The following is a 27,993-nucleotide window of genomic DNA, read 5'->3' as shown; positions in this document are numbered from 1 at the left end:
GAATCTCTGGAGGAGGGCTGTTTGGATACAGTGGGAGCCAGCCTATTTTTCCTCGGCAGGTGATGGAATTGGAATTGTTTGGTAGAACACGAACCTAAGTTCATATTGGCTTTTCAGAAAAACGCAAGTCGATTACAATTCAGTTTGCACGTTCGTATGTGTTCTGACCTAGGCTTCCCCAGCAGCACGAAGCCGAGCCCTCGTCCCGATAAACCCCTTTTATTTAATTTACAGTGAATTCCTCTCCAGCAAAGTCTTTCCTCTCCCACAGTCTTTCAAGGTAGTTCACAATTACCGACCTTTATCAGGCTTGGAGAGTGGCCAGGCCGATATCTTTCAGACTCCGCAATACTTGGTAAGAATGCAGGAATGAACTAATTGTCTCCTGCAAACTCCACTCCCCTTTTGCTCCTCTTTTATTCCCTCTGGGAGGGGCCATTCATCGTCCACCTGTGGCTTTACTCCTGAGTCGACCCTTCTTCTTTAGCTGTTCCTTTCGTCTGGCAACTCTGTGTATGCGCACACTGGGAACAGGCTCCAGCTGTTTGTCTGCCTCACTGATGTCTGACTCCGAAGGCAGCTGATAGCTGGCATATGGCTCTGGCTCCTTCTCTGCCTTCGATGCAGAGCCCTCATCAGAGCCTTCTCCAGACTCCAGTACTGGCCCATGTTCTTCCCCAACCTCCTCACTGTCCGAATCTGCTGCCAGATCTGCTGGCCACTGGCGGGCCACAATACTATACAATTTCAAGATTATTAAGATCCTCCTTTCAAGCCAGGGCACAGATCAAGTCAGCATGCAACCAGTGAATCCATTTCCCAAGCGGGTTCCATTGCACAAATGCCCAGCTTTGCACATAACAGGCAATCCTCGACGTACGACCACAATTGAGCCCAAAATGTATGTTGCTCAGTGAGACACATGTTAAGCAAGCCTTGTCTCGGTTGGTGACTTTTCTTGCCCCGTTTCTTAAGCGAATCACTGCTGTCGTTAAATTAGTCACACGGTTGTTAAGTGAACCCGGTTTCCCCACCGACTTTCCCTTGTCAGCCAAAGGGGAGTTTGGGGACACTTCAAACCGTCATAAATGTGAATCGGTTGTCAAGCATCCGAATCTGAATCACAGATAGCCATGGGGATGCTGCAACAGTTGTAACTCTGAAAAATGGTCGTAAATTGCTTTTTTCAGTGCCGTTGTAACTTTGAACGGTTACTAAGCGAACTGTTGTAAGTCGAGGATTACCTGTATGTGTAAATTCCATTACTTGTGTGTTATCAAATATCTTAGCAATAAACCTTTCTGGTTGCTTGGATAGCATTTTTCCTTGTCATGGTTAGATCAGTGGTGAAATCCTACCAGTTCTGTCTGCCTTGAACAAGCCGGTAGCGGCTGGTTCAGCGAACTGGTAGCGGTGGCACCGCGAGGCTCCACCCACCCACCCGGACATTATCATTACTTCCTAGTTTTTAACCCTCTGCACATGCGCAAAGCAGGGTGAAATCCAGCAGGTTATGACAAGTTCTGGAGAACCGGTAGCGGAAATTTTGAGTAGTTCGGAGAACTGGTAAATACCACCTCTGGCTGGCCCCCAGAGTGGGGTGGGAATGGAGATTTTGCAATATCTTTCCCCCAGGATTGGGGAGGGAATGGAGATTTTGCAGTATCCTTCCCCTGGAGTGGGGTGGGAATGGAGACTTGGCAGTATCCTTCCCCTGTCATGCCCACCAAGCACGCCCACAGAACCGGTAATAAAAAAAAAATTGGATTTCACCACTGGCACAAAGCCTTCTGTGCATGCGCGGAGGGTCAAAAATTGGATGTGACGCAGTGCGCGCACTTCCGAACCGGTAGGGAAGATAAGTAGATTTCACACCTGGATTATATGTGATGAGGGACATCTCCATGCTTTTGCAGGAAGGACCTCCTGGTCAACCCAGAGAAGGGCTGACCATGCCACCTTCCAAAGATGTGGTCAAAATCGCCGTGCAGATGATGGGTGCCATTCCCCAGCTCATAGAACTAAATCAGGTAGATCGATCTTTACATCTTTTTACCAGTTTGGCACATGGAAGAGTTGTGCCCAATTTTATTTTCCGCGCACCGGCTCTGCTTAAAAGGTTCAAATCATGTGGAAACCCTCACGTGCCGTTTATGTTTAATTGCAGGCTAAGCCTTTGTCAGCAGTTGTGAAAGAAGTCTGTGAAGTGTGAGTAGCTATTCCCTTTTTTTTCTTTCTTTCTTTTTTTTTTTGCTTTTGCTTTGTAGCGGATCAGCAGAAAAAGTCTGAGACTGATGCGTAGATGAGTTTCAGACAGAAGCTGCTGCCTGCCAGATGTTTGCAAAAACTTACTGCATTTTTCCACACCCGCTTTAAGTTATTAAATATGTGTTAAGGGAGGTCTGTCTGTCTGCTTTCTGTTTCGTTAATACGCTTTAGCTTTCTTGAACTTGAACACATCTTCAAGTTGTCGAAGTTGAGAAGCACTATTATAAAGCAATGAAGCCCCCAAACTATTGATAGTAGGCATTTCCCTAGATGTTTCCCGCTTCACCTCCTCTTCACTCCCTTTCATGCTTTCCTTCTCTTCATCCTCTCTTCCATCCTTCTTTTGGAATTAAAGGTCTGTACTTGTCCATATAATAACAGAATAACAGAGTTGAAAGAAACCTTGGAGGTCTTCTATTCCAGGGGTCGGCAACCTTAAACACTCAAAAGAGCCACAGAGGTCCTAATCAGAAGCCCCCCCCATTCAATTCTGGAGCTGACAGAAAGTCTGGTTCCCCCACCATAGAGTCTCCTCCTAGCATGGCGTCCTTTTTCCTCTACCTGTCCTAACCGAAAACCCTATGAATTGTGGAGCTGACCAGCAACAGGGAGCTGCAGCAGAGGGAAGAAAGAGCCACATGCAGCTCCAGAGCCTCAGGTTGCCGACCCTTGTTCTAGTCTTACCTCCTGCTCAGGCAGGAAGTCCTATACCATTTCAGCCAAATGTTTGTCCAGTCTCTTCTTAAAAACTTCCAGTACTGGAACAACTTCTGGAAGCAAGTTGTTCCACTGATTAATTGTTCTAACTGTCAGGAAATTTCTCCTTAGTTCTAAGTTGCTTCTCTCCTTGATGAGTTTCCCCCCATTGCTTCTTGTCCTGCCTTCAGATGCTTTGGAGAATAGCTTCACTCCCTCTTCTTTGTGGCAGCCCCTGAGATATTGGAACACACTGCTATCATGTCACCTCTACTTCTTTTCACTAGTCTAGACAAACTCAATTCCTGCAACCGTTCTTCGTATGTTTTAGATGTGTTTTTAGATAAGAGACGTTTCGTATCTGTGAAAGAGAATAGATCATTTGCATACTTGCAAGAGAGAGGAGAATCGATTTCACAAATTGGAGCCTCGTTGTAAAAGAATGAAGTTTAATTGATAGTTGATTCAGTTATTATGAAGAGTTATTTTGTCCTCACTATTCTCATTTTTGGGAGTGTGCCTTCTGGTTTGGCCTTGTAGGCCGCTTGCACAACATGTTTATGGAGGTAGGGAAACACCTCTAGGAACTGGTAAAGGCTGAGTAGGTTATTGCACAGAATTTTACTCCCCCAGTGTGGGTGTGTATGTGTATATACACAAATATAGGCATGTATAATTTCTCCTTAATTCCCTTGTCCCCCTCCCTCCCTCCCCTTTTTTTTGAGGGTCATGTTCCTTTCAGGTAAACACAGAATTTGATTAAACTTTGTAGAAAACTTACCGTAATTTTCAGAGTATAAGATGCACCTTTTTCCCCCCTAAAAGGGGGTGAAAATTTGGGTGCGTCTTATACATCAAATGTAGCCCCACCCACCCACTGGCCCCCACCCCATGGCTCTGCCCCCCAGCAGTTTACCTCCTTGCAGCAAGCAGCAAGAAGAAACAGCTCGGTTCAGCTTCAGCACAGTCTAATTAGCACAAGTTGATTGGATCGGCCTCCGGACTCTCAGTTGTTTTGCTCTCAGCTGTTTTGCTCTGAGCAGTTTTGTTCTCAGCTGATTTGCTCTCAGCTGTTTCGCGCTGGCCTCTGCTGCTTGCTGCAAGGAGGTAAATTGCTGGGAGCAGATTTTTTTTTCCTTGTGCTAATCAAGCTATGCTGAAAACAAAAATGAAAGTAAAGCAGGCTGTTTGCTGTTTGCTGCAAGGAGGCAAAATTTCTTTTTCTTGATTTCCTCAACAAAAAAGGTAGGTGTGTTTTATAATCCAGAACGTTTTATATTCTGAAAAATACAGTAGTTAAGTAGCAGAGGAAATATTTGCATGATTCAGACGACTTATCTCCTTGGACATCCAGTTTCTTTTCTGGGAAATGGAAATACACCAATTTTTTTGGGTGGGGGGAGAAATCTGTGCACCCTGGCAAAACTCTGATTGTCTGTCTCTAACATAGGTGGAACCTGAATAATTCTGAGCGCTATGCGCTGCAGTACGTGGATGGCCAGCAAGCCTACATCACAGAACTGGTGAGTGCATTTGAGAAAGAGTTTAGTAGACCAGCCTGGTGTTTTAAAAAATGCCTGCAAGGAAGGTTATTGCCTGGCTAAAAAAAAAGAGATGGACATTGAATGATTACCGTAAGTAAAACAACTTTTTCTGCCTCTTATTTTTCAGTTCTCCTAGAAGGCTAGTTAAAATGTTGGCAAGATAGACATTTTGAACCAGTTCATCTTTGGCTGCTTTTATTCAGTGTTTTGAGATTTTGATTGTGCAATTATTTTCTTGTCTTGTTTTGTTAGAACCGTGGAGAAATTAAGAATGGGAGTATCCTGCAGTTGACAACTGCTCCGGTAGGTCCCACTGCAAACGGGAAAGCATTCCAAATTTTGTCTTTGCTCAAGGACAATGTCTATTATAGAAGCTGTAGATTCCAAGCATGTGATTTCTGCATGCTTTCCCCCTTATTTTCTTACTGGGTTTTTGTCATCTTGCAAATATTGCAGACTAATCATTAGAACAAAAAGAGATTTTTTTGCATTCTGCTGGCTCCTCCATTTACGCACATCTTTAGGATGATGATGCATTATTATTATTTTTTTGCAAATACAGGAAACTGAGAACGTTTTATGGTTGTGTTATAAAATACTTTCAGAGCGGCTCGGGGGGGCCTAAAAGTGAAGACACTTCCTTTTCAAGTTTGAGAATTCACTCCTAGGTAGTGACAGATGTTTCTCTATCAGGGCACAAAGAGAAAATATTTGCTGTGAGCTCCGTGTAGGTGTCAGGAAGGGCATCCAGCCAGTAAATGCTCAGCTCAATTCAGTCGTCCTGACCCCATCCCCGAAGCAAGAAGAAAAAAAGAAAGAAAAAAAAATAGAATACTTTCACATGAGGCTTTTATTGCAAAATCATGCAGTTTCCTCCCGTTGATTTTCATTTATTTATTTTTAGTGATTGGATCGAGAATGTTGATGGCCAAAGGTCATTAATTTCTTATCATGATAGCCCTTAACACATATTCCGACTGCTTCTTTCTTCCTTACTTGGAGGAAATCCATAGGAAATAGAGGCTGCAGAACGTTTTTTTTTTTTTAAAAAAAAATACCACATCCTGGCTACTATTTTTACCTTCTGTTTATATCAATACTTTTTGGTTGCTTTTTGTTCTTGCTACTCTGGCTAAATTTTACAGTCCTTACTGTTTAAGGGCCCAGTGCTTAGCAGAAAAATATTATTATGCCCATTCCTAGGCATATAATAGAAGCAGCAATGAGATGGACTGCAGTTGTGTTCCTTTTGATGTTTTAGCACAGCTTTCCTCAGCCTAGACCCCTCCAGATGTGTTCATTGGGAATTTTAGGAATTGCCCTCCCTAAAAAGGTAAAAGTAAAGGTTGCCCTTGCACATGGGTGCTAGTCGTTCCTGACTCTAGGGGGCGGTGCTCATCTCCGTTTCAAAGCCGAAGAGCCAGCGCTGTCCGAAGACATCTCCGTGGTCATGTGGCCGGCGTGACTCAATACCAAAGGCGCACGGAACGCTGTTCCCTTCCCACCAAAGGTGGTCCCTGTTTTTCTACTTGCATTTTTTACGTGCTTTCGGACTGCTGGGTTGGCAGAAGCTGGGACAAGTAATGGGAGCTCACCCCCGTTACGCGGCACTAGGGATTCGAACCGCTGAACTGCCGACCTTTCGATCGACAAGCTCAGCGTCTTAGTCAAAAAGCAGTTGCTTTAATGTAACTTTTGCTGTTGCCTTGAGTCAATTCTTGATTTCATTTAGTTATTTTTGGAGGGGAGGTGTAAATCACCTTGATGCAAATGCAAAACCTATCTACTTTCCTACTATTGTAGCCAAATGGGATGCAAATATATTTATATAACTAGAGGCTGTGCTGAGATTGAGAGAGGGAAAAAAGGAAGAGGATCTCTAGACACTTATCAGCAGATAAGACAGCTTGCTTATCACACACACATGGATTTTCAGCCTGAGGGATGTGCAAACAAATTGGGGGGAAAAAAGAATCCAGAAGCTTCCAAGGGGGACCTGAGCTTCGTGAACTCACCAATAAAAAGGACGGCTGGGGGATTCCTATCTCGCTTCTCATTCTTTTTGTAATCGGAAGCTTATTTCTTGTTTCAACTCATTTAAAGAACCTTCCTTCCTTGATTGTGCTCTGCAGTTAAGCTGGCTGAGGGGATAAGTCCTCTTTTAGTGGCATTAAACTATTGCCGGTCTGCTGAACCTGTTCCTGTTTGAGCAACGTAACCAGAACTGAATGCAACAATATTCCAAGTTGTGGTTATATCATCTTCTTTGATTCCCCCCCGCAAATGATCTCCTTGCAGGATCAAGAGGCAGCAAAGCTGCATGGGGGTATTCAAAGCAACAGTGTGGATGTGAAGACTAATTCTTTGAAGAAGTTGGCAAGCCTGTCCCGGGATGTGGCCTTCGCTCAGGAGTTTATTAGCAGAAATGGCCTGAATCAGCTCTTCATGATTGTGGAAGAAGATAATAAGTGAGTATCTTCAGGGCAGAAGGGTGCTTCACTGCTGCTTTTGGCATGAGTTTTCCTTCTAATCTCTTCTAAGGATGTTTTCTGCAGCTCCTCAGGCAGTGGCGGTATTGAGCCGGTTCGGATCAGTTCGAGCGAACCAGTAGTAGCGAACTGCGGTGTGGACCCGCCCATCCGCCCCCGGTGCTATGCAGGGGTGAAATGCTCCCAGTTTGGACCGGATCACCCGATCCGGTAGCGATAGCGGCGGGTGGTTCGGAGAACCGGTAGCAAAAATCCCTGCCCCCTCCATGCCCAGCTGAGCCGCGCAATCATCAGAGGCTTTTTTAAAAATTATTTTTAAAAGCATTTTTTCTACAACCTCTTCGGCCGAAAAAATGCTTTTAAAAGTTAAAAAAAAAAGCCTCTGATGATCGCACGGCTCAGCTGTGATCGTCAGAGGCATTTTTTTTACCTTTTAAAAGCATTTTTTCTACAACCTCGTCAGCCGAAGAGGTTGTAGAAAAAAAATGCTTTTAAAAGCCTCTGACGATACCAGCTGAGTTGCCTGATCATCAGAGGCTTTTAAAAGCATTTTTTTTTACAACCTCTTCGGCCGAAAAAAATGCTTTTAAAAGAAAAAAAAAAAAAAAAGTTGGCCACGCCCACCCAGTCCCATTACCCCCCCCCCCCCACCACCACCACCACCACCAAGCCATGCCTACAGAACCGGTAATAACTAATTTTACATTTCACCACTGGTGCTATGCTGTCCTATTTAACCACGTTTTCTAAGCCGCGTGCATGCGTGCAAGTTGCATTTGTAAGCAAAGCGCACGCGTGGAAGGCCGCATGCTCACATTTTCGGTGCGCGGCGAACTGGTGGTAAAATTATGTGGAACCCCCCCCCCCCCCGTCCTCAGGTAGCTATGGGGCAGACAACCCCTGGCATATGAACTGATTGTGGTCTTCTGCAATGCCCTTAAGCGATTCCTGGAGCCAGTTTGCCAGTGAAAGGTGAAAACGACTGCAATGTTAAGAGCACCGTTGTTTTTAAGCTTTACCATCATGGACATACACTTCGTACATTTCCCTCCCCCCCCCAAAACAAAATGTTTTGGTTTATCGTTTGGCTTTGCCCACAATTTTCATGCCGGACCCCATTTTTTTCATTGGGGTGCCACCTTCCGCCAATCATCCTTACTGATCAATGAACTGCTGGTCCAGTTGAGTTCCAGGAAGGAGGCACCAATCCATGCAGGTTTAAGCGAAAATTGTGCATTTTAAACTCTCTTTTCTCCATTAAGTTTCCTCTGTTTTCTCTTTATAACATGAAGTCGTGGATTCATAATCATAAATTTCAGGGATTCAGCTGTCCACTGTGACCAGAGTGAGTTATGCAAAGGATGCAGACTTATAATATAACAAGAAGGCGTTTCTCAGCAACATTATTATTTTTATTTTTATTATTATTATTTTTTTTTTAATTTGATTTATATGCCGCCCTTCTCCGGAGACTCAGGGCGGCTTACAATGCGTTAAGCAATAGCCTTCATCCTTTTGTATATTTTTATACAAAGTCAGCTTATTGCCCCCACAAACTGGGTCCTCATTTAACCTCCTTAGGAAGGATGGAAGGCTGAGTCAACCTTGAGCCTGGTAAGATTCGAACCCGCAGTAATTGCAGTCAGCTGTGTTAATAACAGGGTGCATTAAACCACTGTACTACCAAGGCTCTTATTGTGATGGCCCTTGATTTTTTCCTTAGAATATTCTGCTCCATCTCTTTCTGCTTCCTTGGCTTTTTTTCCCCCTGGGACGTTGGCTTTTATGGAGACGTTTCCTTTTTCTTCTTCTCCTTCTTTGTTCCTTCTCTCTCCTCCTAGGTTCCTCTAATGCATCCTTCCTATGGTTTCTGGGTTTGAGTCTCCCACTCGCCCTTTGGCTCTTACCCTGTTTGCTGTCTGTTACTCCAGTACAGGGGAGATTCTGGCGTATACCCTGAAGGCCTTTGTGGAGCTGATGGAACATGATTTTGTTTCCTGGGAGACTCTCAGCCCTACTTTCATCAAAAAGGTAAGGATCATGACATGGAAGCAGTTCTTCCTGTTCTCCCAGAACATCTGGGTTCTAGATTTCCCTTCGGGAGATGGTCAGGATTTAGTGGAACTGCAAACCAAGTTTGGCAATGTGGACTTCACAGACATTTCTTTTTGGGTTCATAGGATATTCTCTCTCTCTCTCTCTCTCTCTCACACACACACACACACACACACACACACACACCTACCTTCTCCCTTTTCTTCCTATCTCTTCTCTCTCTCACACACATCTTCTCCCTTTCCTTCCTATCTCTTCTTTCTCTCTCACACATCTTCTCCCTTTTCTTCCTATCTCTTCTCTCTCTTTCACACACCTTCTCCCTTTTCTTCCTATCTCTTCTTTCTCTCTTTCTCTCTCTCTCACACACCTTCTCCCTTTTCTTCCTATCTCTTCTCTCTCTCACACACACCTTCTCCCTTTTCTTCCTATCTCTTCTCTCTCTCACACACATCTTCTCCCTTTCCTTCCTATCTCTTCTTTCTCTCTCACACATCTTCTCCCTTTCCTTCCTATCTCTTCTTTCTCTCTTTCTCTCTCTCTCACACACCTTCTCCCTTTTCTTCCTATCTCTTCTCTCTCTCACACACCTTCTCCCTTTTCTTCCTATCTCTTCTCTCTCTCACACACACCTTCTCCCTTTTCTTCCTATCTCTTCTCTCTCTCACACACATCTTCTCCCTTTCCTTCCTATCTCTTCTTTCTCTCTCACACATCTTCTCCCTTTTCTTCCTATCTCTTCTCTCTCTCACACACATCTCCCTTTCCTTCCTATCTCTTCTTTCTCTCTTTCTCTCTCTCTCACACACCTTCTCCCTTTTCTTCCTATCTCTTCTTTCTCTCTCTCTCTCTTTCTCTCTCTCTCACACACCTTCTCCCTTTTCTTCCTATCTCTTCTTTCTTTTAAAATGAGTGAAGAGGAAGTTAGTGTATTACAAAACCTCTTTCTTAAGCCTCAGACTTATTTTCAAGACTGTTTCTGAATCGCATCTAGGAACAGTGGCTGACTACATCCATCTATCTGTTGATCTATCTTCTCTATCTATCCAACAACCAAATCCTACTGGAGTGTTTACAAAGTGAGTTGTAATCTTAAGCGTTTAGGAAAAACCACTGTAAACGTGTAAAAATAAGCAGCACAGGAAAGCTTTTTCAAAAGCTCCGTCTTTCAGTGTACAATGGGCACTTAAAGTCACGTTATGCAACATTTGAAAAAATGGCCAAGGAATTTTACTTGAATTTACTATTATGTGTTGATTCCCCTCCCCCCCCTTGAATTATCACTGTTGTGTGATTTGACTGACACAAAAGACAGAAAGATTTTGAGATGGGAAGTGATGTGGGAATCCCACAGGAAGATCACAGGCAGCTAAAGGATCCTCTAAGCATACAGTAGTGGCCAAAATTGTGGAAACCTTTTGGGAAAAGTGTATTTTTGAGGTTTGATGGCTAATAACACCACTTTTTTTGGGGAGTTTCAAGATAATCCTATTCCACTGCTGGAAAGGCCTGGGAATAGCCCGACCGTAACCCAATTGAAAATCTATGGAGCCACCTAAAGAAACTTGTTAGTCAGAAGTAACCCAGCAATAAAACTCAGTTAATAGAAGCAATCCTTCAATCTTGGTTTCACATTATAACAGCTGCAGAACTAAAAGACTCAGTCCACTCCATGGGAAGATGTTGTAAAGCCGTAATTCACGCTAAAGGTTACTCAACTAAGGATTAACTGACATGGTGATAATTTTTGTATATCTCATTTTTTCTATGATGGTAATTTTTGTATATCTTGTTGTTTCACTTTTCTTCTTTATACTGTAACTGCTATTCTAATAGCAAATCCTTCATAAAAGGTATTACATTACATTCTTGATTAAATTATCTTTCCATTGATATATAATTTTATGGTACTACTCCAAAAAAAAAAGTGGTGTTATTAGCTAGTTTTAGAAAATATACTTTTCCCAAAAGGTTTCCACAGTTTTGGCTACTACTGTATCTTAGATCCATTTCCAGGACTAGAGAAGGTTACCAACATTACTTTAGCAAGGATCAGAATGCTTAGTCAAGTTCTGGAATAATTAACTTGAAGTTTTCCAGGATTAATTCAATGGAAGCCAAAGAGAAATTGCGTATTTCCAGAAGCGATCTAATTTTCTAGATCATATCGTTTGCGGAGAATTTCTCAGTATTCACAGGCTCTGTGCTCCTTAAGAATCTTCAAAGGAAGATAACCGATTTTTCACAACTGTTTATTTATTTATTTATTGGTTCGATTTTCAATTATTTATTGGAACGATTTGCCCCCGGAGATAAGAAGGATATCGGATCTCCGAGTCTTTCGCCGTGCCCTGAAAACTTTTCTTTTCCATCAAGCAGGGCAGGCGTGAACCCCCCCCTTTTTTTTTAGTTTTTTAGTTGTTTAGCTTTTAATCTGTAAATGGGTTTTAATTCGAATTGTTTTAAATTTGGGCCAAAGTATATAATTCTTTTAATAATTTTAAATTTTGTATTGTTATGTGTTTTAGTTCTGGCTGTGCACCGCCCTGAGTCCACTAGGAGAAGGGCGGTATACAAATTGAATAAAATAAATAAATAAATAAATAAATAAATAAATAAATAAATAAATAAATAAATAAATAAATAAATAAGCCGCCCTTCTCCAGAGACTCAGGGCGGCTTACAATGCGTTAAGCAATAGTCTTCATCATTTTGTATATATCTGCTTAGTAGGGCTTTTGGCCCCCCCTAAGCGGTGTCCTTTTTTATACAAAGTCAGTTTGTTGCCCCCACAATCCGGGTCCTCATTTTACCTACCTCGAAAGGATGGAAGGCTGAGTCAACCTTGAGCCTGGTGAGATTTGAACTTGCAGTAATTGCAGGCAGCTGGTGCTACTTAATAGCACTTTAGTCTGCTGCGCCACCAAGGCTCTTTGTCGTATGACTTCCTGCTTAGCTTATACCCGTGATGGCAAACCTATGGCACACGTGCCAGAGGTGGCACACAGAGCTTTCTCTGTGGGCACGTGCACCATTGCCAGCTGGTCTTCTGGTTTCTGGCGTGCACATGAGTACCGGCGGCCAGCAGGTCTTCGCAGGTACCAGAGCGCTGGAAAACGGATGGAAAAGAGCCCAGAAAACAGCCAGAAAAACACCCAGAAAATTGGCCTGAAAACGATCAAAAAAAGGGCCTACATATGCATGCATATGTCTTCGGGTTTCCGGAGCTCCAGCACTCAGGCATGTGTCCTGGTTTGGGCACTCAGTGCCAAAAAGGTTCGCCATCACTGGTTTATACAAAAGCTGCCCAAGGGATTTGACCAATTGAGTGCCAGCCGTGGTAGAAAACTACAACTCTTGTCGTCGTAAAGAATCAAAGCGATTAAGTGAACAAAGATATGAATCCCTCTCCACTGTCTAATTAATCTGTTCTTTGGCTGTAGATTGTGAGTTACATCAATATCAGTCCCCTGGATGCTTCCATCCAGCAGATTTCCCTGGCCATCTTGGAGAACATGGTGCCCACCAGTCGGGCTCTTTTTGAGCTGGTCAAGCAACAGGTGACTCTGGATCGCCTCATTGCCCTCCTGCAAGTGTAAGCATAAGATGAGCCGTAAGGAGCAGCTTTCCAGCAGTCCTATCTCCCAAAAACCCACAACCCACAAAATTCGGAAAGAGTCCTGTTATTTCCCAGCAGTGGGTCTCATTTACTGGCAGGAGGAGGAACCCACAAAAAAAGTTGCAGAATGGAATGCGGCTTTTTAAGGTTGCCGCTGCGATGTTCTAGCATTCTGGCTGTAGAGAGCAACTGCTGATGGTGTATCAACATCTGTCAGTCACCTCCAGTTGTTTTGTGATCATTGCAATCTTCCGGATGTGGGTTCTCCCCAGTGGTGAAATCCAATTTTTTTTACTACCGGTTCTGTGGGTGTGGTTTGGTGGGTGTGGTGTGGTGTGGTTTGGTGGCCGTGGCAGGGGAAGGATACTGCAAAATCTCCATTCCCTCCCCACTCCAGGGGAAAAGATACTGCAAAATCTCCATTCCCTCCCCACTCCAGGGGAAGGATACTGCAAAATCCCCATTCCCTCCCCACTCTGGGGCCAGCTAGAGGTGGCATTTGCCGGTTCTCCGAACTACTCAAAATTTCTGCTACCGGTTTTCCAGAACCTGTCAGAATCTGCTGGATTTCACCCCTGGTTTTCCCCCCACAACGCTTATTTGTGGGAGTTATATGCCCCAAAATTTGGATTCCTACCAGCTGCAGTGTGCTGATCCCTTTCTCAAGTGGGCAATGGTAATGTTACGGCCCTCCCAGCTTTATCATTTATTTATCATACTACCTTGGGAAGTAAGGGATCTCTTGGTGATCACGTTGAGAATCCTTGGTGAGGATCATGGAGGTTATGGGGAAATCCAAGCCTTCTGGTAGCATCGCACTCATGTTGGAAGTACCACGGTGCTTCCAGGTTGAAAGGATTAGCCGGTGATACTGCCATTGCCCTGGGGACGCCCGGGGTGGGGGCTCCTTTCAGGCAGGAGCTGGATCAAAGAACCAATTAAACGAACTCATTGTCTCTTGCAAACTCCACTCCCCTTTTGCTCCTCTTTTATTCCCTGTGGGAGGGGCCATTCATCGTCTACCTGTGGCCTTACTCCCAAGTCGACCCTTGTTCTTTAGCTGTTCCCTTCGTCTGGCAACTCTGTGCATGCGTACATTGGGAACAGGCTCCAGCTGTTCGTCTGCCTCACTGATGTCCGACTCCGAAGGCAGCTGATAACTGGCATACGGCCCTGGCCCCCTCTCTGTCTCCGACGCAGAGCCCTCATCAGAGCCTTCCCCAGACTCCAGGACTGGCCCATGTTCCTCCCCAACCTCCTCACTGTTTGAATCTGCTGCCAGCTTTGCTGGCCGCTGACGGGCCACAACACTATGTTCCTTTAGCCTTCTGGTGTAAGATGGAGTCTAATTTCTGGCTTTTCGCCCTCCTCTCTGTATTAGAATGAACACGCAGCTGCAACTCAAAGCTATGGCGCTTCTGATTGCTCTCCTCCTCAATGCTAGCGAGGCAGAAAGAAGGGTAAAGCGGATGTTCTAAATCTTATATCTTTAGATTTACATTTGCATATATTTGCATACGTCTGCCCAGCCAACCTGCAAGAGCAGGATGGTCTGGTAGAATGTAGCATTGTCTGACCCCCTGCTTTCCATTTCTAGGAGATGATGGACTATCTAGGGGAGAAGAATCTCCGGCAGTTTATCCACAAGGTGAGTACGGAGGTGGCATCTCTTTCCTTCCCCCCCGAGCTTCTTTGCTCCTTGGCTGCCAGGTCTAACTTTCAGAGGGTCTCTTCGCTCTGTCCTCACCTGCCACTTCTGGGCTTAACGCTTTCACCTCTGGAGACAGGCATGTTGGTCCTTGTTGAACCCCACGTTAGGAAATCAAATGTTTGCTCCCAAGCGGGATGACCGGGCAGTGTCATATTGTGCCTCTCTTGGACTCCTCTTCAGAACATAGTCCATGCTTCAGACCCAATTGCGGATGAGATGGCTCACTACCTCTACGTCCTGCAGTCCCTCACACTCAACCTTCTGGAGCGGCGGATGAGGGCCCCCATGGATCCCTATTCCCAGGTTTGTTTCAGTGGTGAAATCCAATTTTTTTTTATTACCAGTTCTGTGGGCGTGGCTTGGTGGGCATGGCAGGGGAAGGATACTGCAAAATCCCCATTCCCTCCCCACTCCAAGGGAAGGATATTGCTTAAGAAGAAATTTTTAAATGTTTTAATTGGTAGTGATTTTTAATTGGGCCAAATTTATATATCTTTTAATTGTTTTTAGTATTTGTACTGCATGTTTTTAATTTTGGCTGTACATCGCCCTGAGTCCTCAGGGAGAAGGGCGGTATAGAAATTGAATGAATGAATGAATGAATGAATGAATGAATGAATGAATGAATAAATAAATAAATAAAATCTCCATTCCCTCCCCACTCTGGGGCCAGCCAGAGGTGGTATTTGGTGGTATTTCTTCGAAATACTCAAAATTTCCTCTGCCGGTTCTCCAGAACCTGTCAGAACCTGCTGGATTTCACCCCTGGTCTGTTCCCTTGTCTTGAGTTCCAATTCAGGGTTTTTTTTTGTTTTTGTTTTGATGCCTTGGGTGGCTATTGCTTTCCTCCTCCACCAACTAGGAAATCTGGTTATTTTCGATGTTCAGGAACAACGGGACCTGCTCCAGTCTTTGCGCCATGCTGCCTTTGTGTCTGAGAACGAGTCTTCTGCTGGCAGCTATAACACCGAGCGTCGACACTCACTTTGTGCTAAAGAATTCCGCAAGCTGGGCTTTGTGGTGAGTTCTGCTCAGACTCTTTGAAGCTGATTAGATGCAGGAGGGGGCTTTTCAGGGCGAGCACAGCCAGGACTTACCTACCTTCCTCCCTTCCTCCCTTCCTCCCTTCCTCCCTTCCTTCCTTCCTTCCTTCCTTCCTTCCTCTTTGACATGTATGCTGCCCATTTTCCCTAGAGATGACTATTGAGTGATTTACAAACATTAAAAGTCAGCAAAACAAATAACAATAATAATATACAATTAAAAGATGGAGGGCGGAGTAAAACGTGTCATCAGTTTAGAGTCACTGCATTGCCAGAAGAGACCCAAGTCCAGTCTTTACCTAGCACCAATTTAGCACTGGTCATTAGTTGATTAGATTTGTGTGTCTAGGTAGCAATAGTAAACTCTTCTGTGCTTTGAACCCAGCGAATAATCCTGATAAATTTGCACCTGACAGTTGTGGAGTTTATTGATGTCAGGGCCATGGGAACGGGAGTTGTATCCTGTATGAATTTTCTCACGTTGCTGACTCACCTTCTCTTTCAGAATAACAGTAACCCTGCATTGGATCTGCACCGGACTCCTCCTGGGTTGCTTGCTCTGGACAGCATGGTCTATTTCTCCAGGCATTTCCCAAATGCATACAGTAGGGTAAGAGAAAGCTGTTTTCCTGGTAAGGCTGCTCCTTTGCCTGAGTGCTGCTTGCTTCCTGGATTTCCTCTCTAACAACAAGAAGGCTCTGGGATTAACTAATAGGATTTGTACTCATAGTAGCAATTGCAATAGCACTTAGACTTCTGTACCGCTTCGCAGTGCTTTTACAGCCCTCTCTAAGCGGTTTACAGAGTCAGCACATTGCCCCCAACAATCTGGCTCCTCATTTTACCCGTCTCGGAAGGATGGAAGACTGAGTCAACCTTGAGTTGGTCAGGATCGAACTCCTGGCTGTGGGGCAGAGCCTGCAATACTGCATTCTAACCACTGCGCCACCACAACGTCTTCATAGTATGTCTGGGTTTTTTGTTTTTTGTTTTACTCTGCCCTAAGCATTAGTCTTCTTTAACTTTTACATCCTCCAATGTATTGGAACTGAAACTCCCAGAATTCCTAGTCCGTGTTGGCTCTTGGGAATTCTGGGAGTTGCAGTTTTAAGATAATTGGAAAGCTTCCAGATGGAGTAGGTTGAGATTTTAAACTGGACCTTTGTTGGCCTTCATGACATTTTACATCCGGAAGGTTCTAATACTGACCCTTTTTTTCTTAGTTTATTCTTGAGAACAGCAGTCGAGAAGATAAACACGAGTGCCCGTTTGCTCGGAGCAGCATCCAACTTTCCTTTATGCTGTGTGAGATTCTTCATGTAGGGGAGACATGTGAGTATTCCCTTTGCTTCTCCTCATCCAGAATGTGTTGGCACTGTGGCCCCACCAGGATCTTCTACAGCAAGGTTTTCCGACCTTTACAGTGTTTTACAGCCCTCTCTAGGCGGTATACAAAAGTCAGCATATTGTTTCTCAGCAATCTGGGTCCTCATTTTATTGGACCTGGGAAGCATGGTAGGCTGAGTCAACCTTGAACCAGTCAGGATCGAACTGCTGGCAGTCGGCAGTGAGTTAGCCTGCAATACTGGATTCGAACCACTGTGCCACCAAGGCCCATTCAAGTATTGTGATCATTCTCTTGTTGCAGGCTCAGAGACAGCTCAGGCCTTCTACCTCATGTTCTTTGGCCAAGAACACTTCTTTGAGGAGATTTTCTGTATTTGCATCCAACTGTTGAACAAAACCTGGAAGGAGATGCGAGCTACTCAAGAAGATTTTGACAAGGTAAGACCCAGATGGATTTCAGCAAGCTCTAAAAGGGATCATCTGATATGTTCTTGAGCTGCATGGTTTTCAGTACAAGGGATTGAATGTTTTTCTTTTCTAAGTTGTGTTGGATGTCAATCCGAACTGGGCTGAAAGAGAGGAGTGATAGAATAATGGCATTCATTGGGGTCTCTGCCTGATCTCTTCAGATTAAATACAGTCCTCTGCCACCTAAAGCTCGCCCACCCATGACAATCTTTGCCCCATCATTTGCATGTTGGAAGAATCTACATTCATTCATTCATTCATTCATTCATTCATTCATCTATGCCCCATCATTTACATGTTGGAAGGATCTACATTCATTTATTCATTCATTCATCTTTGACCCATCATTTGCATGATGGAAGGATCTATATTATTCATTCATTCATTCATTCATTCATTCAATTCATTCATTCATTCATTCATTCATTCATTCATTCATTCATTCATCTTTGACCCATCATTTGCATGATGGAAGGATCTATATTATTCATTCATTCATCTTTGACCCATCATTTGCATGATGGAAGGATCTATATTATTCATTCATTCATTCATTCATTCATTCATTCATTCATTCATTTTTGCCCCATCATTTGCATGATGGAAGGATCTACATCACTCACTCATTCATTCATTCATTCATTCATTCATTCATTCATTCATTCATTCAATTAAACAATCAATCAATTTATACAGCTACCCATCAATCCAATTGACTCTTGATAGAATAGGAATAGGAACAGAACAGAACAGAATTCTTTATTGGCCAATTGTGATTGGACACACAAGGAATTTGTCTCTAGTGCAAGAGCTCTCTGTACACACAAACAACAAAGTGATAAGTAATAAATCATAAATCATAGTTACAATCATTAATCACAAGATACAAACAACTAGTGACAAATCATAAGATACCAATAGGAGAAGATAGTAGGAGAGATGAGAAGATGAGAAGGATGATAGCAGTACGGCCTACTATTGTCAATCCAATTGACTTTTTGTTATGAGAGATGAAGATGCAAAAGACACACCTGTGCAGGTAAATCTCTGGGTCTTCCTCCAGGTGATGCAAGTGGTTCGGGAGCAGATCACCCGAACCCTGGCCATGAAGCCCACTTCGCTGGAGCTCTTCAAGAGCCGAGTGAATACCATCAACTACAGTGAGATCCTGCGTCTCCGGCAGACAGAACGCATGCATCAAGAGGAAATTCTGCCTGTCCCTGTCCTGTGAGTAAGGAGACCTCCCACTGTGTCTCTGATAGATAGTAGTTTGTGTGAGTGTGTATGCCTGTGCAAGAGAGAGAGAGAGAGAAAGACACCCATACACCTCCTAGAACATGTAGGACTGAGCTCTATTCAAGTATTACTTGCCGTCATGCAAAGAGGAATCATTTGAGTTGCTTCCATGGACCATGGACTTCACCTGGTCAGAGATGGACACCTTGTCGTTGAGATGGAAGATCTCAATCAGTTGCAGGAAGTTTTTTGTGCTGTGTCAAATATTGCTCTTTCTTCTTTGGTGGCACTCTGTTTTTATTTTCCAATTGATCGAGCTGTTTTCTAGTGATTTGTTGCCTTTATTAGATTACAATCAGGCAGCTTGATTAACTGGGATGAAAAACAGAGTGAAGCCAAAGAAGAAAGAGCAATATTTGGATTGATGCCTGCCTTTTGATACTTCCCTGGGATCCTTTCAAGGAAGGGCAGTAAGATGCCTTTTAAATAAAAGAGACCATGTGTCAGGGTTCCAAGTAACACCCCCCAACCAAAGAAAACACTGAGGCTTGGATTTCCTCGAAGTTACTTTTTATTAGAGATGTCATATTGGTACATCTGGGAAAATTCGAATCTGAAAGTTTCCAGGTTTTCCCCACCCAAGTGAAAGTTCAAGTCCCTGCCCAGCACTCTCATGTCCATCATATGGTCCAATCATCCACCGTCCAAACTGAAGACACCTCCCAGTCATCTTGTCAGGATTCGGCTGCATTCACTCCAGTGCTGACACATCTGACTCCAGGTGCCAGGGCACTGCATCCTTGACTCTCTAAGAAAGTAATGTTATTTTGACTACATATCATCTACACTCTATGCAATCTCCCCTCCCATTTTCCCACAGAAGAAAATGCGGCTGGCCTGAAGGCCCAAATGTAAAAGATGGCTTCCAGGTTTGACACCATGATCATTTTTATTTTCAAGAGAGCTTAATGCTGTGGCCAGGATTGTGTACATGTTACTTGAAACCTAGTATGAAAATAAAGCAGAATAAAATAGAAAACAGTAAGACAAAAATCTTCAGGAGTAACAGCAGTGCAAAAAAAAAATGACAAGGAGAAACAGCAATAAAGCAGCCGGGTTCTAGAAATACGGTATCCGTTACAATTTACATTCTAATGGATTCATTTTTAATCATCTGTATTTGTGGTTTTTCTTTGTGGTGTTTATTTTAGAAAGTAAGCTCATAGAGTGTCCAGTGTGAACTGAAAGTTGGAATGTTAAGGTGGGATAGAAATGTTAGAAATAAGTAATGTGCTTGGAAAAACAAGATGGCTGCCCTCCCAAAGAACAAGAGTGTTGTTTTCCTTCAGCTTCCTGACACCAAGTGTAAAGACTCTCACTCTTTGTGGCCACTGTCGGACCTGCCACAACTTAAACCTCTACTGTAAATAGAAATGATCCTTGGCTCTACTTGTTGAGAAAGGTATCGTTTTTTTTAGAGATTGAGTGTATTTCAGTATTGCAAAGCCAGAACTGAGAATCAAGCACCAAAATCCCTAAGTTCTACTTTTCCCTCCTGTAACTATCACTCATTGCCCATCCCAGCATCACGGATCAGGTTCATGCAAGATGTTTCCATAACGGTCAGTCCAAGCACAATTTGGTATGCGGCTCCCTCCTTTTCCCAGCTGGGTGACCTTGAGGCAGCCTCTCAAGGAGATAAAACACTTACTTTCAGTTCCCCAAGCATTCCACCCTGCATTGGAGCGAAGCACAAGCAAGCAGAGGATGGCAGCTGACAGTCACCTACCCCGTGTTACAAAAAGCTGTGCTCCATCTTCTGCTCCAGGGAATTGAAGGAGCGTCTGAAACCCGAACTCATCAAGTTGATCCAGCAGCAGAGACTCCTACATCTTTGTGAAGGGACGCTTTTTCGCAAAATTAGTAGCCGCCGTCGACAAGGTAAAGCACAAGACCGCAGATTTGAGGGGGTGGGTGGAGAAGAAACCTGTGTCTTGAATACGACCGAGGAAAGGAAAGGAAGGTGTAAGTGCTTTGAGACTTGCAAGATTCTGTTCCTGTAACCTTACAGTAGAGATTGTGTTAGTACTTGTGGTTTGTGCTTCTTCTCTGGACTAACTCAAAGGGCTCACATCAGTTCTGCAAGACTGAAAAGCACTTCACCCCTCTTTTTCAGAATTGCAGGAAATGGGTACATCTAGTTTAATGAAAAGAAGGACTAGGGGTGACATGATAGCAGTGTTCCAATATCTCAGGGGCTGCCACAAAGAAGAGGGAGTCAAGCTATTCTCCAAAGCAGCTGAGGGTAGAACAAGAAGCAATGGATGGAAACTCATCAAAGAGAGAAGCAACTTAGAACTAAGGAGAAATTTCTTGGCAGTGAGAACAATTAATCAGTAGAACAACTTGCCTCCAGAAGTTGTGAATGCTCCAACACTGGAAGTTTTTAAGAAGATGTTGGATAACCATTTGTCTGAAGTGATGGAGGGTTTCCTGCCTAAGCAGGGGGTTGGACTAGAAGACCTACAAGGTCCCTTCCAGAACTCTGTTATTCTAAATATGCACTTTTACTTTTAGAAAACTAAGTATGGACATTTCTGAGATGCTTCCTGCACCCCTTTTTCTTCTGGGGGCTCAAATACCTTTTGTGTGACAGTTGTCTGAGCTGCAGCTCTTCCTCCTGCCGCCGATATACCATTCCCACCTACCATTAGAGTACTATGTAGTTGAATACTTTGTGAATCGGCAATCCCGCTGTCCCATTTTAGGACACATCCTACGACCAGGCCTCCAAATGCCATACAGGCCTTACAACCATAACTGAGCCCAACATTTCTGTAGATAATTGAGACATTTGTTAAGTAAGCTTTCGTCCCATTTTATGACCTTTTTCGTCACAGTTGTTAAGGGAACCACTGCAGTTTGTTAAGTTGGTAACACGGTTGTTAAGTGAATCTGGCTTCCCTGTTGACTTCCCCCATTGTCATAAAGGTTGCAAAAGGGGATCATGTGACCCCAGGGCGTCATAAATATGAGTCAGTGGCCAAGTGTCTGAATTTTGAGCACATGACTATGGAGATGCTGCAGGGGTCATTAAGTCGAACAGTCAAAGGTTGCACAGTCATAAGTCACTTTTTTCAGTGCCGTTGTAGCTTGGAACAGTCACTAAACGAAGCATTGTAAAGTTGAGGGCTGTCTGTCAATACTTCTTGGCCTCAAAGGTCCCCATTCCTTTTCCAGATCAACAGCAAGATTTGGAAATACTTGATTTCTAAGTCATTAAACGTCCTGGGGAATGAGAGAAACATGAACAATTCGGAGTTCCTAACATTTTGCCTCATGATTATGAGGCAAAATGTTAGGCTCATTTTGCCTAACAGTCAAAATGTATGTTAGGAGTCGTCTAGGAAAGGTGGCGGGAGGGAAGACATTACGGTGGGAACTGTTGGCATTGCAAAGATGGAGAAAATCTTATTACGAGACTCGTTCTTGGACTTTGAATGTTTTTCTTCTCTTTGGCAGATAAACTCTGGTACTGCCGCCTTTCCCCCAACCATAAATTTCTCCATTATGGAGATGTCGAAGAAGGGGTCGAAAACCCACCAATAGAGAGCCTGCAGGAGAAAGGTTTGTGGCAATTCCCCGTCTTTTATAGGCTTATTTTTCTCACCTTTGCTCCCGGGATGGTGAGCAAGGCTACTTGAGTTTCCCTATAGTGCCCACAAAGTGGAAGGGAGACGTGGAAAGATTGGGATGCTAAGTTTGCTCCCGAATGCTTTCCTGATTTAAGATCTTGTCCTTTTCAGCCTTATGATTCTATGTGGCTAGTGAATTAACCAGGAGTGGGCTTCAAAAATTTTAGCAAGGGGTTCTGTGCCCGGTTGTTGGCTGGGCATGGCCATGGTGGGCGTGGCCTAGTCAGCCTCCTGCACCATGGTGGGGGGGGGCGTTTTTGCCCTCCCCGGGCTCCAGAGACTTTCCTTGAGCCTCCGGGAGGGCAAAAACAGCCTCCCCAGGCTCCGGAGGCCCTCTGGAGGCCGGAAACAGGCCATTTCTGGCCTTCCTGAACTTCCAGTAGGCCTGTTTTTCGTCCTCCCTGAGCCGCCATGTGCGCCCTGCACTTACCTGCATCCAAAACGGGCCACGTGGGGACTCTGGGGAGGGGAGGGGTGGGTGGGGCCAGCCAAGAGTGGGATTTGGTGGTTCTCCAAACTGCACAGAATCTTAGCTAGAGGTTCTCCCGAACCCCCAGCAGCCCACCCCTGGAATTAACCTATATTTTTGCTGTTGTTTTGTTTTTAATGGATTTGATTGTTTCCTCTTGGAAAGCAATAACAATAGCACTTAAGACTTGCATACTGCTTTTCAGTGCTTCGCAGCCCTCTCTTAGCAGTTTAGAGAGTCAGCCCATTGCCCCCAACAATTTGGGTCCTCATTTTACCGACCTCGGAAGGCTTGGAAGGCTGAGTCAACATTGAAAGCGGCCAGAATACCAGCCTCAAAATCACGAATTTGAGTTTTTCATATTTCTCGTTGTAGAATCTTCTTCGATCTAGGTAGGCTTTAACCTGCAAATTACTTTTCTCTCCAGTTTCTGTGGCCGACATGAAAGCGTTGCTGGTGGGCCGGGAATGCCCCCACACCAAGGAAAAGAGTTCGGGCAAGCAGAATAAGGTCAGCCAGTGTCTCACTTGTGCTGGGAGGATCTCCTTCCCTTACATCCCTTGCACACACACCCTCCCCCCAAAAAACAAAATTGAAAAGCTGACTCTACATATTTAACAGCAGGCCTGAGGACAAGGGGGTTCAGCCGGTACATTGTTCCGGGGTCCATGAAGCTCAATGGGGGCCCATGAAGGGGGAGATATTTTAAAATCTTTACAAAACCAAATTTTTAAAAAAGAAAAACAATATTGGATATATATACTTCATACTCTATACCGCCTTGTTTGACATAATCTTTATTAATCTGAAACTCAGTTATTTATGTAATTTACTGAATTTTAATTTCATCCTTATTTATTTAAGTTTGCATGTTTTGTTTCGTTTTTGAATATATTTTATATTTCAATTCAGTGTATGAATGGTTTATGAAATGTCCAAATGCAAGGAAAAACAGAAACGGGATGAGATTAATAAAAAGGGGTGACAAAAGCGTTTTGCAATGGGAAATGGCTTTATTTTCACCATGTGGATGTCACACCCATAATTTGTGTGGAAACGGTCTTCGGGTCTCTGCCGCATATGTGCGGGTGTGTGTGCGGGGGGCGCGCACGCATACACGGGGGGCGGGGGGCATATTAGTTTTGTTCCAGCACTTAATAATCCTCTCGGCGGCCCTGTTCAACAGTCGCTGGAGACTTCAGAGAGTTTGCAGCCATTGGATAGCATCCCTTTCTAGACCAAGGACTTTGGCTTAGCTTGGGGTTGAGGGTGATCGTGATGATTGTTACTGCTGTGGTTTGATTTTTGCCCCTGATATTTTTTTTTTATCTTTTTGGTAAAGTAAAGGTGGACCTCCGGGTGGCCCCCGACCTTCGCTCCTTCCGCCGTGGGCTGAAAACGTGGCTATTTCATCTAGCCGCCCTAGACTGATGGGGTTTTTAATAGAACTTAATGGGGTTTTTATTGGATTTTTTTGTCAATTTTATCATGGATTTTTTTTTAACGGTTTGTTTGTTTTGTTTATTGCTGTGAGCCGCCCTGAGTCCTGTGGAGATACGGCGGCATATAAGTCCAATTAAATAAATAAATAAGTAAGTAACTGTCATGAATAAATAATGGAGTAGCTAGGCTTTGCTCATTCTTTAGTATCTATGGAGATTTTCAGTCATCCAGGTTATGGTTGTCCCAAATTTATTTTTCAAGAGGCAACTGGACTTTTTTTCATTTTTCATTTTCATTTTATTTGATTTATATACCGCCCTACTCCCGAAGGACTCAGGGCGGTGAACAGGCACAAGATAAAACACATAGAATACAAAAATTTAAGAGCAGAAGTAAAATCAAATTAAATCAATTTAGCCCAAAACAAATTTAAAACCCCAGGTTAAGAACAAATTAAAATTTACATTAAAATTTACATTAAAAAGAGAATGGGAGAGGTTAGGCCAGACCAGCCTGGTGAAATAAAAAGATCTTGAGAGCGCGGCGGAAGGTGCATAGATCCGGGATCCTCCGTATCTCCGGGGGGAGCTCGTTCCAGATAGTAGGTGCCCCCACAGAGAAGGCTCTCCCCCTGGGAGCCGCCTGCCGACATTGTTTGGCCGATGGCACCCAGAGGAGTCCCTCTCTGTGAGAGCGTACTGGCCGGTGGGAGGCCGTTTGCGGCAGCAGGCGGTCCCGTAAATAACCAGGCCCTAAGCCATGGAGCTTTTTTTGTTTTTCCTTGAATATGTTTCACTTCTCATCCAAGAAGCTTCAGAACTGAAGAAGCTCCTTGGATGAGAAGCGAAATGCCTTCAGGGAAAACCAAAGAACTGAAGAAGCTTCTTGGGTAAGAAGTGAAAGGTCTTCTTCCATTAACCATCCTGCTTTCCTCTCCTAAAACACTTGTTTCCCCCTCCCTCAGGATCTTCTCGACCTTGCATTTTCCATAAGTTACGACGTTGGAGAGCATCTGAATTTCATTGCCGCTACACGATACGAGGTGAGTCACAGCAGGGAAACTGAACAGGCCAGCTGGGTTATAAAGAGTTCCCCCCCGAATCTCTATGCCAAATATGAAAATAGCTTTGGGACATTCTGCACCTGAAATAAGATGCAGATATGCATAAACCTTCTGGAGAACGCATTCTTGTGGTTAGTTTTTCAAACTTTAAAAAACAATTCAACTTCGACCTTGGGAAGAAATGGGAATTTTATTTGTCTGCTTGTTAGTTTGTTTATTTGTAAAATTTATTAGCTGCCTATCTTGCCACACGGTAACTCTGGGAGGCTTACAATATTAAAAGAGAAAATTGTATAATTTATAATAATATAAACACAATACTATAAAACAGGGCTGAAATGTGAAATTTGTTACTACCGGTTCTGTGGGCGTGGCTTGGTGAGGGGGGGTAATGTGACTGGGTGGGCGTGGCCAACTTTTTTTTTTTTAACTTTTAAAAGCATTTTTTCTACCACCTCTTCAGCTGAAAAGGTTGCAGAAAAAAATGCTTTTAAAAGCCTCTGACGATCAGGCAACTCAGCTGGGATCACCAGAGGCTTTTAAAGGCATTTTTTTTTCTACAACCTCTTTGGTAGAATAGGTTGCAGAAAAAAATGCTTTTAAAAGTCTCTGACGATCCCAGCTGAGCCGCACGATCATCAGAGGCTTTTTTTTTTTTTACTTTTAAAACATTTTTTTCAGCCAAAGAGGTTGTAGAAAAAATGCTTTTAAAAGTAAAAAAAAAAAAAAAAGCCTCTGATGATCTCGCGGCTCAGCTGGGGGGGACGCAGGGATTTTTACTAACGGTTCTCCGAACCACCCGCCATTGCTACCGGATCAGGTGTTCCGGTCCGAACCGGGAGCATTTCACCCCTGCTATAAAATCAATCTAGTTAAAATATTCTGTGTTCTGGGAATATTCAGTCAAGAGAAGACTGTGGAGGTAATAGTATAGGAAAGTGTTCAATTCTTTCAACTTGCTGAAAATTTCTTCTTCACTCTCTCAGTTTTGCATTGTTTTTTTTTTTAAAAAGAGATGTTCTGGTTTCTGCCCCTGACTAGCTAGGTTTTGCACCTGGCATGAGATCATGTTTGGCTTGTTTGCTTTGGTATAATATGGAACTTGCTGATGATGGTTTGCTATAGTTGAGAGCAGGGGTGAAATGCTCCCAGATCAGACTGGATCGCCCAGTCCGGTAGCGATCTTGGCCGGTGGTTCGGCAATCCAGTAACAATGGCGGAGCAAAGCTCCACTCACCCGCCCGGGTGTCATTACTTCCTGGTTTTAACCAGGAAGTAATGTGTTTTTTACCTTCGGTGCATGTGCAGAAGGTCTGTGCGCGCAGCGCATGTGCTTCCGAACCGGTAACGAAGGTACGTAGATTTCACCCCTGGTTGAGAGCTAAATTGGACATAAATGATTTCAACTGCTAGCCTCAAAATGATGCTATAGAGCACTGCACACCAGAACAATTAGACACAAGGACAGTTTTTTCCCCGAATGCCATCACTCTGCTTAACAACTAATTCCCTCAACACTGTCAAATTATTTACTAAGACTGTATTACTATTATTCTTCTCTTCCTTACTAGTATCTCTCTTCCCACTTATGACTATAACCATGTTGCTTATATCTTTCAGTTTATATTGTTTTTACTTGTTTCCTAGTACGATTTGATAGCTTATTAGTAACCTTGACTCTCACTAAGAGTTATATCTTTTTATTCTCGATGAATGTATTTTATTCTCCTTATGTACATTAAGAGCATATGCACCAAAGACAAATTCCTTGTGTATCCAATCACACTTGGCCAATAAAAGGGCCTGGTGGCTCAGCAGACTGATAGCATTGTGATTAACACCAGCTGTCTGCAATTACTGTAAGTTCGAATCTCACCAGGCTCAAGGTGGACTCAGCCTTCCATCCTTTCTAAGGTAGGTAAATTGAGGACCCAGTTTGTGGGGGCAATAAGCTGACTTTGTATAAATATACAAAAGTATGAAGGCTATTGCTTAACGCATTGTAAGCCGCCCTGAGTCTCCGGAGAAGGGCGGCATATAAATCAAATTAAAAAAAAAAAAGAATTCTATTATTATTCTATTATTGCAGGATTATTAAGCATGGGAAAACAATGGGTTGTGTGAGTCAAACCACTGTAGCCCTGGTTTAAAACAAAACACGTCTGTGTTTACGTCTTGTTCTCCTTCCGTCTATTAACTGAAGGTTGAAGGAACGACGTCTGATGAGATTTTATCCTCTTTCCTCAGTTCTGTTTGTGGACGGATGGGTTGAACGTGCTTCTCGGCCGGGAGATGGTCAGCGAAAGGATGCAGAGCGAGCTGGATATCTTGCTGTCTATGGAGCTCAAATTGCGATTGCTGGATCTGGAGAACATTACCATTCCGGATACCCCACCCGACATCCCAAAGCCTCCCAGCAACTTAAATTTCTGCTATGACTTTACCCATATCGAACAGTAAGAGCTGTCCTTAGCACACAATGCCCTCCCCCTCCCCACAAGCAGGATCCACACACTGCTCTACAAATTCACGGGCTTGGATCACCCGGAAAGCCGGATCGGGAAACGTGGGCACGGAATTTCCCTGCTTTCATCCCACGTTCCGATTGCTTCCTCTACTTTCACCCAAGTAGCATTTACTGTGACATCAAAGCCGGGGCAAACCACAGGTAAACCAATCCTGTTCAAACTGCACCTTGTCAAAGCATGGTTTGAAGACGAGCGGTGACCACAGATTGCCTAATTCAGACATCGCAGCAAATGAAGCGAGGCCAAGAGGAAGGAGTCGGGCAGCTTGTGGTTTGTTCACAGCCTTCCCAACCGAGCCTTGGTGGGGTGTGTGTTTTTT

General features: G+C 43.8%; 1 protein-coding gene across 1 annotated transcript; it reads left to right on the top strand.

The window, feature by feature from the left end:
• Positions 1 to 27,993, top strand: ELMO3 (engulfment and cell motility 3). Its single transcript, XM_070952693.1, has 21 exons — positions 1 to 59; positions 1,917 to 2,030; positions 2,168 to 2,208; positions 4,415 to 4,487; positions 4,761 to 4,811; positions 6,807 to 6,976; positions 8,929 to 9,028; positions 12,496 to 12,647; positions 14,053 to 14,131; positions 14,269 to 14,319; positions 14,563 to 14,685; positions 15,271 to 15,402; positions 15,931 to 16,035; positions 16,649 to 16,757; positions 17,074 to 17,210; positions 18,304 to 18,467; positions 20,305 to 20,417; positions 21,999 to 22,103; positions 23,068 to 23,150; positions 25,048 to 25,125; positions 27,394 to 27,993. Exons 2-21 carry the CDS (start codon positions 1,953 to 1,955, stop codon positions 27,604 to 27,606), a joined length of 2,157 nt encoding a protein of 718 aa, XP_070808794.1. The 5' UTR covers positions 1 to 59; positions 1,917 to 1,952; the 3' UTR covers positions 27,607 to 27,993.

The sequence above is a fragment of the Pituophis catenifer genome, unplaced genomic scaffold, assembly GCF_029215685.1.
Source record: "Pituophis catenifer annectens isolate HBS135680 unplaced genomic scaffold, rPitCat1.0.hap2 SCAF_13, whole genome shotgun sequence".
Lineage (NCBI taxonomy): Eukaryota > Metazoa > Chordata > Lepidosauria > Squamata > Colubridae > Pituophis > Pituophis catenifer.
Note: the sequence above shows the minus strand (reverse complement) of the source record. Positions and strands in the feature narration are given on the sequence as shown.